This window comes from Theobroma cacao, chromosome 2 (assembly GCF_000208745.1).
Source record: "Theobroma cacao cultivar B97-61/B2 chromosome 2, Criollo_cocoa_genome_V2, whole genome shotgun sequence".
NCBI lineage: Eukaryota > Viridiplantae > Streptophyta > Magnoliopsida > Malvales > Malvaceae > Theobroma > Theobroma cacao.
Window position 1 is genome coordinate 5,321,539 of NC_030851.1, and position 17,973 is coordinate 5,339,511.

The 17,973-nt window shown below is 34.4% G+C and overlaps 2 protein-coding genes across 2 annotated transcripts; both read left to right on the top strand.

Annotated features, from left to right (window-relative positions):
* LOC18607982 (cysteine proteinase RD21A) lies at nucleotides 6,644-9,472 on the top strand. Its single transcript, XM_007042432.2, has 5 exons — nucleotides 6,644-7,205; nucleotides 7,738-7,973; nucleotides 8,092-8,232; nucleotides 8,564-9,016; nucleotides 9,108-9,472. Exons 1-5 carry the CDS (start codon nucleotides 6,713-6,715, stop codon nucleotides 9,198-9,200), a joined length of 1,416 nt encoding a protein of 471 aa, XP_007042494.2. The 5' UTR covers nucleotides 6,644-6,712; the 3' UTR covers nucleotides 9,201-9,472.
* Nucleotides 10,234-16,491, top strand: LOC18607983 (phosphatidylinositol 3,4,5-trisphosphate 3-phosphatase and protein-tyrosine-phosphatase PTEN2A). The gene is made up of 13 exons (XM_007042433.2): nucleotides 10,234-10,403; nucleotides 11,304-11,816; nucleotides 12,039-12,140; nucleotides 12,215-12,271; nucleotides 13,042-13,107; nucleotides 13,667-13,843; nucleotides 13,960-14,046; nucleotides 14,164-14,228; nucleotides 14,304-14,380; nucleotides 15,143-15,189; nucleotides 15,317-15,447; nucleotides 15,545-15,614; nucleotides 15,717-16,491. The coding sequence occupies exons 2-13, from the start codon at nucleotides 11,403-11,405 to the stop codon at nucleotides 16,251-16,253; spliced, it is 1,830 nt and encodes a 609-aa protein (XP_007042495.2). The 5' UTR covers nucleotides 10,234-10,403; nucleotides 11,304-11,402; the 3' UTR covers nucleotides 16,254-16,491.

Consider the following 17,973-nt stretch of genomic DNA (forward strand, 5'->3'; position numbering starts at 1 on the left):
TCTCTTTCTTTTTAGTTTTCCTCTCTTTGTTTTTCCTTGCTGAGCAAAGTTAAGAAACTTTTAATATTTTGTTGTTCCAAGAGATTCCCTTCCTGTAAGACTATCCCCTCTTAGTTTTGGTTCTGACTTAAAATAACGAATGTACAAGAGAATAGACAATTGAATCGCCAAAAAACCAAAACCAAGGAAATATATTTTAACAATACAAGACTTACAGGACATTGCTCTATTAGCTCAAGTAACCTTAATCATACCTATTAACATCTGAGGGAAAAATGTTCAAGTCAGTCACCTTCCTTGCAAGTAAAACCTGCATAAGTCAGTAATATAAAATGTTAATCTAGCCTTCAAAAAAATATAAAAGTTAATATAGGTCAACCAAGATAAATTCCCTAGTTCAGAAAGGAAAAAATAAATAAATAAAATTGTATGAGGACACCATTTGAGAAATAAACATTGCAGTTTCAGCATTAAGCACTCAATGATCATCACTTCAAATGTGAAACCATAACTCCAGACTATAGAAATACACCCACATTCTTCAAGATAGTTGATAAATGGAGACCCACACCCAGTAAGCATGCTGAAGAAAATGCCAATTGTTAACAAATACGAGTTCACCACACTCAAAACATTGATTTCTTGAAGAGGACATTGCCCTTTTAAGCTAAAAGAACTATACAATTTTAAATCATATTTATTAACATCCAAGGGAGAAGTGGTGACAAGATAGCAACCTTGACAGGCCACCCAAGCTAAACCTGCTAAGTCAGTAATAGAAAAGGTTAATATAGGTTGACAAGGTGATTTCTCTATTTCAGAAAGTACATGTGTTTGCGAGAGGGAAAAAAACATTTTAGTTTACAGATGCCTTTTCCCTAGGCTAATATTCAATACTCTTAAAAGACATGGCTTAAATCTTTAGGGTTTCCTCAGCCCAACATCTCAGGAACCTGTGAAAGTTGCAAGTGTAATGCTTGTCGAGCAAAAGTAAGGGGTGCTCATGCAGAGGAAATTGGAAACAAAGCAACAGCATTTGAACTTCTTAATCAGTTTTTCAATCTGATTTCCATCACACTTCTGAAAATAATTTTCAGTGATAGGTCTTCTAAATCTTTATTGCATAGAGTAAACCATCCAAAACATATACCTACCGCCAGACATTGCAGCAATTTAATTTTCTATTCAAAGCAAAGTGTGTATGATAAACTACTTAATCACCAAAAGATTACTCCAAATCTGGACTTACAACATAATAGTAAAGGTGAAAATTCAGCAACCCATCACACTAACAAAATTGTAAAGTGAAACTTCATAAAAAACATGTTAGCTTCTTTGTTGTAGTGTCAGCTTTCTTTCTTGTTGCTTCCCTGTTGTACGCTATAGCATGTTTATCCAGCTTCTTTGGATTATAAAATCACATTTATTAAAAAAAAAAAAAAGCAAAGTGAAATTCAACAGAACAAACTCAATATCCTTCAGCACTGATACGCACCATATCCAGCTTAACTAAGGCCAGCTGGAGTTATTATATCACCCAAAATTCTTTAAATTTGTCTGAAAAGTAATTAAATAACTAGATACGTGTAAAGAAAAAAAAAGTACAAACAGTGACAATGATAGAAACAAGAAGGGGTCTAGGCTTCTTAAATCTTGCAAGCATACCATCTTTATAGAACCTGGAACATCCCAAGACTTGCACACATTGTTGTCCAAGGCTAGCTTATTAAGGGTGTAGCCAAACTGCAGGTTACTATTATATCAAAGGGTAGTTGACTAGGCACTCTTCTATAAATGATTACTGAAATTACAGTGATACTGAAGATTTTGTTGGCAAGCCTCTCAGGAAATTTTGCCTCTCCTCCAATGAGTGCTTCATATTCAATATTTTCATGAGACTCAACTTGCATCATAACTTAACCAGGACAGAGAGTTAAATTAGAAACACAAACAAGAAGAATCCCAAATGAAACCTTCATCAGAAAATAGGCACGAATAGATGTAATTGACATGCTATAGAGCAAATTGAAGATAACAGCAAATACTAAAGACTATGTAAAAAATTGTCCAGCCCAGGTTTTCCTGTTCCCATAAGACTTAGCCTTTTCAGCTTGGTATCAGCTGTAGAAAATTAGTTTTATTGTGCCAACTAGCAAGCTTTCTGACGTACAAATATAAAGCAGATCTGCACAATAAACTGATCAGACAGTGAGCACACATTAATACATGTTTGTTTACGGAGGAAAAGGTTACACGTATCGTAAATTAAGCTTCCCAATAAATAAACTAGATTAAACCAAACCTGTTGTAGCAATTCCCTACTGAAAAATGAGACCAAGCAGCACAGCAACCCTGACAAAAGCATAAAGAACTCCAAAGCACGCATCCTATAGAAGTCATGGATGTAAATTTTAGTTTCCAGTCAAATCACAAAAAGGAACACCAACAATAACCTCAGTGATCATTAAAGTAGCAATAACCTAAAGGCAACATTCAGCAAACAACTAGAGTTAAGTAAAAGGGATCATATAGGATGAGTAAGTCTGCTTATCAAATGGGTTAGAACAATGTCTCAAGTCTCAACACTGATAAATTTAATACAGCTTTCAAAAATTTTAAAATTCTAGGAAGAGGACATTGCAAAGTAAGCAAGTAAATTGAAAAGAAAACACCAGTTATACCTATAGATATCAAGCCAAAATAGCAACAATTCTCCCCAAATTCTTAGGACAGAAAAGCATCGTGTTTAAGCTAACAACTACATCAAAATTGAGCAAAAACTAGGCTTAAATATCTAAGTTATAATCGAAGATGAATGACAAATCAGTAAGACTAAAACACATGATAGGCAATTGCTAAAACACATGATAGGCTTAATCCAGTCTCTCTATTAAAATTAAAGACCAAAACTTAAAAAAGGCTCTGCAGTACGCTTAATAGACCAACCAACATCCCCAGCGTATGACTATGATATTTTGATAAAACCGAGCCTCTAAGAATTTAGAATCCGGCAGCCACATGCAATTAAATCACAGATAAAATAGTTAGGCAATGCCAAACTTACTAAGGAACGGATGCATGCAAAATAATTGCGACATTAACCTTGTAAGTCTCAGTGTAATGCAAATTATGCTTCAATTTCGAAGCTACATAGAATGAAAACCTAGCAGCATCATTAATTATTCTTTCCAAGAATTTTTTGGAAATAGAAATTCACAAAATCATAATGTTTCCCCCAGGAATTTTGAACAACAAACCAAGAAACATATGGTATTATGAAGAAAAACACAGAAAATCTCGACTGATCATAAAGAGAAATTACCAAAAGATTATTTCCAGAAGAAAGTTGATTGAAGAAAAAAATCAAAATTTCAAGTAAGGACTGAAAGAAATTTATTAAATTAAATTAAATGGAACTCTGAAATTCACAGCAACAGAAACAAAACAAGAACTAAAAAAGGAAACTTGAGTGAGATTATAATAAGAGAAGAAGAAAAACTGATTTATAACGCTACGATGAAGGAAAAAAAAAGAGAGGAAAAAGGAGTTTACTTACCACTGAACAGAAAGCTGAGGAAAATTTCAGCAAAGTTAAGAAACTTCCAATGCTTTATCTTTCCAAAAGATTTACTGTGAAAACTCCTCCCTTTTATTTTCATTCGTTAACCAACTTAAAAGAACGAATGTGCAAGAGAATGGACATTTAAATCAGCAAAAAACCAAACAGAGGGACATCGATCCCCCAAAACAACCAACCAAAGAACATATGCTTTATGAAGAAATACCCAGAAAATCTTGACTGATCATGACAAGAGAAATTATCAAAAGATTATTTCTATAAAGTTTATTGAAACCAATAAAAAAATAGGGATTTCAAGTAAAGACTGAAACAAATAAATTAAAGAAAAAAAGAAAGATAAAGCAATCAAAGATTACAATTATAAATCATACTTATTTAGCCTACCAAAAAATCATACTTATTAACATATTTCACACTCCAATGGGGTAATCAAACTTACAAAGGTACGGATGACTACGGATAAAACAGTTAATTTGCGACGTTAACCTTGTAAGTGCCGGTGGAAAGCAAATTATGCTTGGATTTCAAAGCTAAGTATACTGCAAAACCCACAAGCATCAGTAATTATTTTTTAAAAATAAAAAAATTGGGGGAAAAAAGGCTTTAGTATGCGATAAGAAAGACAAGATCATAAAATTATCAAAAAGTTTGTTTATAAATTGAATAACATTATTAAGAGGCTTAAGTAAACGAAAGAAAGACTCATGAACTGACCAAGAAACATATGCATTGTCAAGAAAAACCCAGCAAATCTTGACTGATCGTAACAAGAGGAATTACCAAAAGATTATTGCTAGAAGAAAATTGATTGGAAAAACAAATCAAGATTTCAAGTCAAGAATGTAGCAAGTAAACCAAGGAAAGAAAAATAAAGCAAAACCCGGCATCTTGATTTGACATAGAACTCTGAAATTCACAGCAACAGAAGTAAACAAAAACAGCAAAACTTTACTTGGATTATAACAAGAAAATGAGAAAACTTTTCTTTGAATAATAGATAATTTTTTTTCCCTGGGATGAATAAGGGGGAAAAGAAAGGAAAATGGGAAGAAAAAACAAGTAGCTAGTTACCGTTAAAGAGAACATATATGGTAGGGAAATAAGGAATCATGTGCGGAGCCGTCTATTTATAGTGGGGGTGAAATTGGGTGTTTTAAGGCGGTGGATCTGCGTCACTGCCACGCGTCGCAGATTTGACAGTAAGTTTTATGCAACTTTATTGGGCTCGGTTCAGTTTTTTAAGTGGGCCAGTGAGGCCCATTTTTGAAATAACGTACGCTGGAGCGCAGCAAAATATCTCGGTGACGTTTCCCGTTTAATTCATTTATTGTTGGGCGTGCCAATCAAGGATTACATGGGCTGTAAATCTTCCTCAACGGGCCTCGTTCAGGCTCAAGAAAAAAGAGGTAATAGCAATTAGTCTAATTAAATATAATACGAGTAAATTAGTTCGATCTAATTTATCTATTAGGTCAATTAGTTTAATTGATTTTTTAATCAATTTTTAATTTTTAAATTTTTAGATCAAATCGACTAAAAAATTAAATTAATTTTTTATATATTGATATATAATATTATATATATTTATATTATTTTTAAATTTATATAATATATAATACATTTTTATTATATTCACTTCTTCATTTTTATTTTTTCAATTCTTATTTGTTTATCTTTTTAATTCCTTTTTGTTTATACATTTTAAAGATGTCAAATATTGGAATTGTAGATTCCATTTCTATCATTGATAGTTGATGAGTGAAAAGGTTGGAAAAGCATTCTTCACACTTTAATTGAGCTAAATGTTAAATTTTATGACTTTTTATATAATTTTTTATTTTTAATATTTTTCTACTTTGTTATCAAAAAATTTATATTAATTATATTTTTATTTTTATCAATTGTTAGAAAACCTACAACCTATATAAGTGAATGTGAAAAACCAAATCATGGAGGAGATTCAAGTTGATAATTTGTGATGGTTAATGGTTTTGTGTTAAATAGCTTTTTTTGTAGATGTTAATTTTATTATCTTCATCTTTTTGTAATGTTAAATATTGAATGTTAATTTGATGGTTATATAAAATAACATTATTATGTGAGTGAATGAACAAATATTATTTTTTTATGTTTAGATTATTTGTATAGTTTACAATTATGGATGAAGTTTATAAATTTTAATATTATAATTTGTAAAAAAATGATAAAATTTGGATCTATTGATAAAAAACTGAACTCATAAAACAATTCAATATTTGGTCAATTTGATCCTCTTTTATATTTAATATATTTTTTAAAAATATTTGATTTATTTAGTCCTTATGGTAGACCAAACCATCCAAACTATTCAATTGCTCACCTTGAGTAACCGCTATTAACCCTAATTGTTTTGGTCCATTAATTTTTAATTGTATTTAAATTTATTTTTATAATATTAATAAAATATTTAAACCTACCAAACTTTAAAGCCCTTTCATCAATTGGACATTGACACATTTATAAATTTCAAGGTTTGGATAACTAATTAAATATTATTATAATAATATCTAAAAAATATTATCCAAATATTTTAAAAAATTCAAATTTTTTTTTGTTAAATTAGTGACTCAAAATATTATATGATTTATAAAAAAAACTTATAATCTATTTATACACTCGAGTATTTGACGATATATAATATCTTATTTAAAAAATAAAATTCACATCTCCTTCTTCCAATTAAAAAAAAAAAACCCCTCCAATCTGTTTCCAAGTTTCATCTTGATCCACAGCCAATTGAATTTATATATTAACCAAACAAAATCCTTCATGAGAATTCTAGTTCAACATGGACAGCATATAGTTACTGGGATTCACGTGGCCAACTTCAATTTGCCAGAAAGACAATCCAACCCATGCGTAAAATTCCCCTACAAATCCTACTTCTGGTCAGAGCGAAATTATCTTAAACCACGCACTTCTCCAAATATAGGGTGGGCCACCTTGTCCCATGACCAAGCCGTGACAGATACGAACTCCAAACTCCAACTTCAACGCAGTTTTCCTGTATCTTTCTTCTCCTATAAATACCAACAAATTAACCCATTGTCCCTCATCAACGTTTCATCTCCCATTTTAGCACGAACCGAAACCATGGCTCTTCTCAAGAAACCTTCCCGTATCTTCTTTGTCATGCTGTTCTTTTCTTTAACTCTGTCATCAGCGTTGGACATGTCCATAATCGACTATGATCTCAAGCATGGAGGACAACAACAGAAAAGAACCGAGACCCAGATACGAAGAATGTACGAGACTTGGCTGGTAAAACATGGCAAAGCTTACAATGGCCTGGGCGAGAAGGAAAAGCGCTTTGAGATCTTTAAGGATAACATCAAGTTTATTGAGGAACATAACTCTGTTAACGGCACGTACAAGGTTGGTCTTAACAGGTTTGCGGATTTGACCAATGAAGAATACAAGGCTATGTACTTGGGGGCCAGGTTGGATGGGAAAACCGTGTCACATAGGCTCGCAGGGAAGGAGAAGAGCCAGAGGTATGTGTTTAGGGTTGGTGATAAATTGCCTGAGTCTGTGGATTGGAGGGAGAAAGGTGCCGTTGTGGCTGTCAAGGATCAGGGCCAATGTGGTAAAGTTTTTTTCAATTTCCGACGTTTTGTTTTTTTTTTGGAATATGAACATTTTTTTTTTGAAAAATGTTGTTAATAAGTTGACTGGGGAAGATATGATTTTGACGTTTGATGCGTGTCTGTTTGTGATTTATCTTATCTTATATACTAGAAAATATAGGGGAATTGTTTTTGTCTTTTATCTGGTTTTAGGATCTGATTTGGATACATCTTGAATTTATTGGATTTGGGGTTTTCTATTAGATAGGCCTGAAATTGAATTATCGTGGAAAATTTTACAAGTAATCTTGGAAAGAACTTGTGAATCCTTGCAACTTTGACAGGCCTGATTAAGTAGACGAATCAAGGATTTTATCGTTATTAATTTTAATGTTAATACAAGGACATGCAGGGGAAGTCCAATGATCTGTGATTCACATTAGGGATGTAATCGTGCTGCTTTTCAGAATATTTGGGCTTTCTTTTCTAACTATTATATTACAATTTCCTCTATAATTACTTATTGAAGGATTAATTTGATTTCGAATGAAGGGAGTTGCTGGGCATTCTCAACTGTTGCTGCAGTGGAAGGGATAAATCAGATTGTAACTGGTGACCTCATCTCTTTGTCGGAGCAGGAGCTGGTGGACTGTGATAGATTGTATAACCAGGGATGCAATGGAGGTCTCATGGACAATGCCTTTGATTTTATTACTAAAAATGGTGGCATTGACACTGAAGAGGATTACCCATACCGTGCTTCTGATAATACATGTGATCCAAATAGGGTTAGTGGGAATTGAGATCGTTTTCTTTCAATTTCAGTGAGAAACTTTTATGCTGGTGTTACTTGTTCTCCATTCAGATTGATTAATTTCTTCTAATTTTTTTATTTTCTCCTTGCAGAAAAATGCCCGTGTTGTTTCCATCGATGGATATGAAGATGTCCCTGAAAATGATGAGAATTCTTTGAAGAAGGCTGTGGCACATCAGCCAGTTAGCGTTGCCATTGAAGCTGGTGGCAGGCCCTTCCAACTCTACCAATCGGTAAATAGTTGAATCACATAGTAGCATTTATTTTCTGGCTTTCTATTTTCAGTATTAGTGTATTGAGATTAATGGTTAGTTCTAACAATTATAGTTATGCTATTCATCTCATTTAGTCAACATTTTTGGTAACTGGAGTTAGTTCTTGTGTGATTGCTGCTGGATTTCAATTGAAGTAGAAATGTTGTGCCCTGACTTTATTATAATCATTGTAACTTGTTCTATATGTGAATGAGAATATCATGCTGTTTTGTTGATCATGTCTACGAGAAACCGATTTTCTTTGCATTGACTTAATCATCAAGCATATAACATAATGCAATGATTTCAGGGTGTATTTACTGGGCATTGCGGTACAAACTTAGACCACGGGGTTGTTGCTGTTGGCTATGGCACAGAAGATGGTGTGGATTATTGGACAGTGAAAAATTCATGGGGTCCTGACTGGGGAGAGAATGGATACATCAGGATGGAGCGTAATGTAGCCGGCACCTCCACCGGCAAGTGCGGTATTGCAACAATGGCCTCATACCCAATCAAGAAAGGGCAGAACCCCCCTAAACCTTCCCCCTCTCCCCCTTCTCCTGTGAAGCCCCCAACTGTTTGTGATGATTACTACTCATGCCCTGAAGGAAGCACTTGCTGCTGCTTGTATGAGTTTGGTAAATTCTGCTTTGGATGGGGATGCTGCCCTCTGGAATCTGCAACCTGCTGTGATGATCACTACAGCTGCTGCCCTCAGGAGTATCCGATCTGTGACCTTGCAACTGGAACTTGCCGAATGGTAAAATTATGATCTGCATTGGAATTTCACTACTTTCCATTACTATTTTAAAGCGTGTCCTCATGTTGTTTTACTGTTGCTAATGATGCAGAGCAAGGACAACCCACTGGGAGTAAAACTATTGAGGCGAGGTCCAGCTACAAGTACCAGGCCACAAGCCAGGACAAGGATCAGCAGGGCTTGAGCAGCACTAGATTTCTCTCTGATCAAGGAGGAAAAGCAGACAAAGATTGCAGTGGAGGAAAAACTTTTCCTGCTTAATGACCCAAAACATTAGGGAGGGAGGCTGCAATCTGCAAGGAGAAGACGATTTGCTTGATTTTATTCAGCTGCCTTGGTGCATCCCTTGTTTATCTAAACAGCATATTGAAACTTTCAATGCCTCTAAATTTAGGGTCCTTTGTTGTAAATATACAGAAGATTTTTAATGATTCCATTTGCATTAATCGTGGTTAATTGTCCAGGTTCTTTTTTGCTTTATATTTATTATCACCATGATACCCTAGTTTTGCTTGTTAGAACATCCCTCCAAGCTTTATGAGGAATCAACAATGGAGATATTTCATACAGCTGTGTCACGATTTTTATGAGTATAAATATCAACAAAACGTCTGAATCCAGTGATGAATGATGGTAGAGGCGTGGATATTTATATATTAAATTCTACATTATTATGCTAAGTAATTGTTTAATACTGGCAATTCATGCCAAGGACACAATCTCCATCTCACATTTTCCTCTGGCATGTGGGTTCTCTTTCAAAGTAAATAATGGTAAAGAAATGAACTAATTTATTCATATTTTTTTGGATAATTTTTAATTTTGTGTAAGTTTAATTTGAAATATATATATATATATATGTATATATATATAAAGGTAAATAAATAAAGAACTATTGAAAGTAGACAAAAAAGGGCAAAGAATTAATTTCAAGAATCAAAATTAAAAGCTCCAAAAAAGAAAATCTANCTGACTAAGTTTTTTTTTTTTTTTTGGATAAAAAATCTGCTTCAAGTTAATACTACTGCTGAGAGGGATTAAGGAAAGGGCGTGTAGGGCCCATACGAAAATCTGAAAAAGCATCAAGCGGACCATATCTGATGTCTCATTGTAGGAACCGTACACAGATCTATAATTGCGAAACGTACTTTCCCACCGTCCAATTTCAATCTTAAATACAGTTTCTGCCAAATCAGCGGTCCACAATGCGTTGACCACGGAAAGCACGTGAACTGACGTAAAAACCTACACCTTCAAATTACGAAATTCCAGTCTCAGTCTCCTTCTTTCTCTCTTCGTCCCCTTGTTAAGTCTTGTAACCCTAGCTTTTTTTAGCTTCAGTTTTGCAATCCCGTGCTCCAGGTTCTTCCCTATTCTCGACACAAAGGTAAGATCGTCTCCGTACATCTCAATCTCTTTAATCAAATCCTTTTTAGGCGATCGTTGGTTTCATTTCATTTGGGCTTTAGGTTTTGAACTGTTTTTGCTTTTGAAATGTGATTTTACTCTTTTTTTTTTTTTAAATTGGGTGTTGGTAATATGTGTTAATTGGGAGCTAAAATTATAGTTTGATATTGATTAAATACTGAAGACTTACTTTTCAAAAAAAAAATACTTAAGACTGGAATGTACTTGTAAATACCAATCGAAAGTAGTCTTTTGATATTTGGAGCGAAAAATAGTGACTATCATTTGTTAATTAGCAAGTAATCAGAGTGCTAAGCTGATAATTTGTTAATCCTACATTTGAAATCGTTACATTAGTTGCTGTTTTTTACTAATTTCTAGAGCAGTCAAATTAACACTTTGCATAAATTAGATGTCATGTTAAGTTGGTTAAATTTGGTTGTGGGCTGTAATAATTTGCTTCAAAGCTGTAGGAACATTTGCTTGCCTAACATGCTGCACCTCACTGCCTTTTGATTTGGTAATATTAATGTCTTCTGTTATTGAATGCATGAATTAAACATGCCAAGAATGATTAGCTCTATACCTTGGGTTAATTTAGTTATGTTTTTCTGGCACCTTTGTTTTGTGAGACATAGACATGCCACGAATTACAAGTCAAATGTGAACTAGAGAAAACTAAAAGAATCACATGGCTAATTTATTATGTTTCATACATTTCCTCCGCATTATATACTTTCGTTTGATTATTAGGTCAAATCAATATGGGTATTTAGCAATTCGTGATTTTTGTTTGCTTAGTGCACGAAGAACTAGAAGTGCATGTTCGTTATAGCATCTACTATATATATTAGCTGACCTTAAAGCATTATGCTTGCAGACTTGCAGTGTAATTGCAAGTACAATAAAGTGGTGTTTTATATGCTGGGGCTTTGAACTTTTGACCTTCAATCATTATTGAGACCTCTAGAGCGGCAGAATGGATAGTGGACCTGTTGACTTGTCAAGTCCACCTCCTGCTAAAGCTTCTGATGTACAAACTCCTGCTGCCACAGATCCAGGGCCAGATAATTCTACACATGAAGCACCATCAAAGCTGTCATCATGGGCTAAAAATTTAAAAATTCCCCAGCCATTTGCTGCCTCACAAGAGGACTCACCAACAGGAAATGCTGGAAAATCAACTTTTGCACGGTTTACTAGTGGGCTAGGACTGCGGTCTTCACCAAAATCTCCTCCTGCTAATGATAGTTCTGATGGAACTTCCACAGCAGCTCAATCTGGTTTACTTGGAACAATTACAAAAGGCATAGTTGACTCATCAAAAAATGCAGTGAAAGCTGTACAGGTCAAGGCTCGGCATGTTGTCTCGCAGAATAAACGGAGATACCAGGTAGGGCTTATAGTTTTGAATTTTTTTTTTCTTGTTTTAGGATCATGGGTTGCATTCTTTTTTGTGGAAAGTTCTTTAGTACAGAGATGAGTCTCAATATATATATATATATTTTGTAAAAAAAAAAAGAATCTCATATGTGATATCTATATCTTGTTATTGTTGTTTATAGTATGATTTGTATCTCAATTTTTTTAAACTTACCTATGCACTTTTCTTCAGGAAGGAGGATTTGACTTAGATATGACATACATCACAGAGAACATAATTGCTATGGGGTTCCCTGCCGGTGACATGAGCTCTGGGTTTTTTGGATATGTTGAGGTGAGCTAAGCTAATCCATAGTTTAGTTTAGCTATCCTCTTATAAGTAGCCTAATTTCTTTAATTATGATGCAGGGTTTCTATAGAAATCACATGGAAGAAGTGATTAAGTTTTTTGAAACCCATCACAAGGTACTGACATGTCTATGATTTTCGACTCCTTACATCATTTTTTTTATTATTTTTTGATTTAATCTCCCATGATGTGTGTGTTTTCTATTTACTAATGTTAGATATCAATTTTGTCTTCTGATGGCTGCATATGATAATTGACTAATTGACGAATTGGTTTTTGTGAAACTATTTCTTTCTCAGAGTTTTGCCATTTATTTCCTCATATAGATAGCAGGAACATTGTGCTGAATTCAAAAGCTGAAACAAGTGAAAACTTGGTCTAGTTTGTGTTTGGTGGGATTGGTCAGTTATTTGTGATATATTAAACATCCTACTAGACTGTGCAATTATAGGTGTTTGTGATGGCCGAACATCTCGTCAAAATACTGGACTAACGATTTTGATTAATACTAGTGGATAGTAATTATACTTGCCTCTTCTTTTTATATGTTTTCGGCTGTTTGGACATGATAACTAACTCAGCTCTAACTCTGCTCTGTTCCAGGCCTGCTATTGTCTTTGTTTAAATAAAAACTTTATGAGTCTATGGTCAACTTTCTGGCCTGTACCTTTTCCCACCACATCCACCTCTCTTTCAATATAAACCTTATTGGCTGAGGTTACTGGAGCAGTTAAAATCATTATACCTTTATATTTGCTAAACAGAAAATTTTGGGATTGAAGGGGCTCATTTATCACTAATTCATATGTATATGTGTATGCTCATTCTTGCCCTGTTGCTATGCATTGGACTGTTTGGTTCTGAAATCTCGACTTTCTATATGCAGGACAAGTACAAAGTATATAACCTTTGCTCTGAGAGACTATATGATGCGTCATTATTTGAAGGAAAGGTATGCCGTGATTTGTTATGGGAACTCACTTGGGAATATGTTTACTATGAATATTTCACCTCAGCTTATTTCTTACATTTTTTATCACGTGCCTGTCGTTTAACTTGGATAAAAGAAACCCATTTTATTATCTCAGAGATCTCTTAACCATTTTATATCATATCTCTCTGTTGGCATCAGAAAAAGATTAAGACTTTCCCATTTGGTTAGTCTTGTGGAACAAGTCAGAAACAAAAATAAGTTAACTCAAGAAGATGAAATCAGGCACTAATTTCTTGTTAAACTATTTGTCGACGGAATCCCTCAGGAGATTATGGGGAAGAGTCTATTCTACTCGATGATGAAAATCAGTCTTCAGCAGAGGATAATTTTAAGGAAGAGTCAAATTCCACTCAAACTTTGATGAATTTTCACTACTTTTTGTTTCCCATTGATGAATGCATAACAGCGAATACAGCCTGTTGATGAAAATCAAATCAACTAAAACTGACTGTAGGATGACCAATGTGAAATCAACATCTGCCATCATCTTACATTTGATAATGAACCTTTTATTCAGGTGGCTAGTTTTCCATTCAATGACCACAATTGCCCCCCAATTCAATTGATAATATCATTTTGTCAAAGTGCTTACTCATGGCTGAAGGAGGATATTGAGAATGTTGTGGTTGTGCACTGTAAAGCTGGGATGGCAAGGACAGGGTTGATGATCTCTAGCCTTCTTCTATACTTGAAGGTTTGACTCAACAAACATGTTCTTGAAGATATGCTAGTGAATTTAATGTAGCTTCACATTTCTTGGTCACAATTGTTGGTTCTGTTTTTATATACTCATTTGCTATCCCTTTGCAGTTCTTTCCCACTGCTGAAGAGTCAGTTGACTACTATAACCAGAAAAGATGTGTGGATGGAAAGGGGCTTGTTCTGCCAAGTCAAATTGTGAGCAATTGAATCTAGTGATATTCTTTGAGGAATTTTATTTTCTGGATTCTTCTTCTTTGGCAAGCTTTTTATATCTTATATGATTGCCATATATGTTCTTGTTATGTTCTGTAGAGATATGTCAAATACTTTGAACGCACCTTAACATACTTCAATGGTGAAAACCAACCTGGGCGCAGGTATTCTTTATGCTATGCAATGTTTATATTGCATCTTTGGTCTTTGTATTAATACTGACACCACATTTTATGCAGGTGCATGCTTAGAGGATTCCGGCTTCATCGTTGCCCTTATTGGATCAGACCATCAATCACTGTCTCTGATCATAATGGTATGGCATGTTTTTTGGTCTGCAAATAGGTTTCTTTATTTTATTGATGATTTGTGCTCCCATTGCGTACTTATGCTAAGCTTCTCAGTGCCTTTGGGTGTGTCCATTGATGCTAAGATTTATTTAATGCATACACGAATTCCTTAGGATAGACTTGAAGATGAGATTTCTTGCTCAACCTCTCAGAGCTGCAGGCACTCACAAGTATCTCACAATATTTATTATCAACTGGTGTTGGTTTTATTTAATGATGCTGGCATAAATGTGTTTAAAATACATAGCTGTAGAGTCACTCTTATTTTTCATTTGAATCTTCCTAATAACAACCAAGTGACAATCTCATAAGGTCACCATTGAGTTCAATTGCTTCCTTATGTTAAAGGTATAAACTCAAACTCTGATGCAATGGTTGTCTCTGGTTAAAGCTCTAATACAGAGGCATTTTTATTTGTATTAAGCTACTTAATCAAAGAGGTACGAGACATGGAAAATCATGGGAAATGCTTCACTTGCAAAGACTTGTTTTGCTCACAAGTTTTGTATCGGCTTTGTGGGACTGGATAGGAATGTTTTAACTAACAATTGCAGTAATTCTAGGCTCTGAGCTTTCATGGCAAATTAAAATTTCAGATACATTCTTTTACTTGTAGCACTCCAAGCAATAGAAATTGACATGTAGTCATTGTATTGTCACATTAGAGCTATCTTAGCTTTCAGCCAAGATTAAATTATCATTAACTTCCATACTTTCTCTGTTCACAGGTGTTCTCTTTTCCACAAAGAAGCATCCACGTACCAAGGATCTCTCGGTATGTCTGTTTGGTTGTTTTATGTAATTAATATGATCACCACCTATATTTTTGAAAAATGCCATTTTAAGCTCTGGAAAATTCTTGTACCAATTACAAGTATCGTGCATGTAATTATTCTTCACAGGCAGAAGATTTTTGGTTTAGTGCACCGAAGAAAGGAGTTATGGTCTTTGCTTTGCCTGGGGAACCTGGTCTGACTGAGTTGGCTGGGGACTTTAAAATTCATTTTCATGATCGCCAAGGAGATTTTTACTGGTTTGTAGTTAGCCTCATCTGCATTAAATTAGCCCCTTGACTCATATTTATGAATTGTAACTGGTTTTTTTGTGATTCTGTCCTTCTGATTTATCAGTTGGTTAAACACAACAATGATAGAAAACAGAAAAATTCTGAATACCAGTGATCTTGATTGGTTTGACAAGGTAAGGCATGAATCGTGTTATGATGGGATAATTTTAATTATGTTCTTTTAACATGACTTGTTTTCTCTGATGTTACCTCCTCCTTTTGGGTAATATGTGCAGAGGAAATTGCCTTCCCCAGGTTTCCAGGTTGAGGTTGTGCTAGTAGATTATAATGGCACTGTTCTGACAAAGCCCCAGCCTGAAAATGCTGCTACTAAGCCAGATGAAAGTTCAGGCAGCAATGCTGCATCTGCTGATGGAGGTGCAGCCTCATCAAATCAAAATAAAGACCCGGGACATAATGACAAAGATGATGTGTTCTCAGATAGTGAGGCAGAAGAATCTGGTTCATCAAAGAGTAGGCGGCACAAGGCTGCTTCTGCAGAGGGAGCAGCTGCCCCCTCAGCCACCTCCAAACCAGAAACAAATTCCAATTCAGATCAAGTTGCAAGTTTGGTGCAATCTACTGAACAGGTTTCTCTGGGAAATGCAAACGCCCAACAGATGCATGCCACTAGTGAGCCAAGAAAGGATGCTGTTGGGGAAGCTGCTGCTGCAGGTGTTCAGGTTTCCAGCTCAGAAAGTGAATTTAAGGCAATGGCTGCTGACGCATCTGTTTTCACTTTTGGAGATGATGAAGACTATGAAAGTGAATAGAGTGGAGGCAGATGTCAACCTTGTGTACATAAATTGGCTTGCAAGTTATATACGTGCCTGTGAGTAATGTTCAAATCTTATTCGTTTCATTTGTATCAACACGGTGTGGTTCTGGCTCATTGGTTGTTAATCAAAAAGCCATCCCTCGCCGGTAGAATAATTGCTGCATTAATCTGTGAATCAAAGTTAAATGGAATTTGTTTCATTACTCATTGAAGAAAATTAGTTTTTCGTTACATTTTATCAAGTATTTGTAGTCATTGCCGGTATTTAGAAGTTAAAACATGGGCTCCATAGTTATTTTCACTGTTGTCGTGCTTTTCATTGTTTTCTGTACAATCATATGATATTGTGAAACAACTTGACGTAAATATAATATGTAATAAGAGAGCTAATAAATTAATAACCAAAATGTATTAAATCCTTTTTTTTTATTATCACAATGACAATTTAAACATTTTTAGTCAAATGTGATATTTATCCGAAAAAAAAAAGAACTAAAATTTAAATCGGTAGTTGCAAGAGAGGGAATTCAAACCTCAAAACACTTTTCTTGTTGCGTTGGTCTTGTTGTACGCGGTTGCATCGCACCCTGAACAATCAACACACGCTCAGCGTTCGGCCAGACAAGGTCAGTTTGACCCGGCTCTTGTCCACTTTGTTCACGTGGATTTTGCTTCCGTCCCAGTCCATAGCCTACACTTCGTCGTTAAGAAATTACTATATATTTTCCCATTCATAGGTTGGAATCGTGCAACCGAGGAGATTTGTTTACAATATCTTATGGTGACTATCAGATGGTCAACCTAGTATATTCAAATTGGATCGAATTTCTTAGACATACCAATCCATCCATATGGAATTTAATAGTATGTCGCTCCATTCATCTCTTTACCCTAAAACAAGAGGCGAATGCAAACAAAACTTGTCGTCAAGATTGCTAGCTTTTCGCATTTAAATTTCTTAACATTTATGTAGTTATCCCAGTTCCATGTCCGCTTTTATTTTTGAAGGTGACGTAAACAACTATTCTACCGCTATTTAACTAAATCAACAGTCGTATTTCTCTTTTTCTAAGTGAGCGAAAAGGTTGATATTATAATTATTTAAAATTAAAAATATTATTTATTATTTCATAGAACGTATTATTAATCAAAATATTATTAATATTATACGAGGATATAATTACATTACATTTTCACTTTCATATCAACGTCACCTGAGTATTAAGATGATAAATAAAAATTTTAATTAATGATAATTAATCAATCCTTAAATATAAAAATTTTTTTGAGTATAAATAAAAATACAACAACTTGATTGAAATAATAAAAAAATAAAAATTTATTTTAATTTTTCTAAATAATTTTAAAAAATTTCAAAACATATATCAAATAAAAATCTTTATCAATAATTTAATATCTCCGATTTTAAAAGTTAACATGGTAGTAGTAATAATTTTTTGAATTAATTTTGCAAAACAGGAAGAACAAAGAGGCCTTTTATAATTACGGTAACAAAATTTTAACGCGTTCAACATCAACAAAAGAAGAGAGGATTTTACGGTGCAATGAGATCAGAGTTTATTGCTTTGGAGAAGTGAATAATTTTCGCGGGGGGTAAATGAGTTGGCTAACAGTGGCCTCAAATTAAAATCCATAATCCAATCCCGAGAACAAGATGAAGGAAGCCCACGGCACCACCATGAACGCCGTTAAAT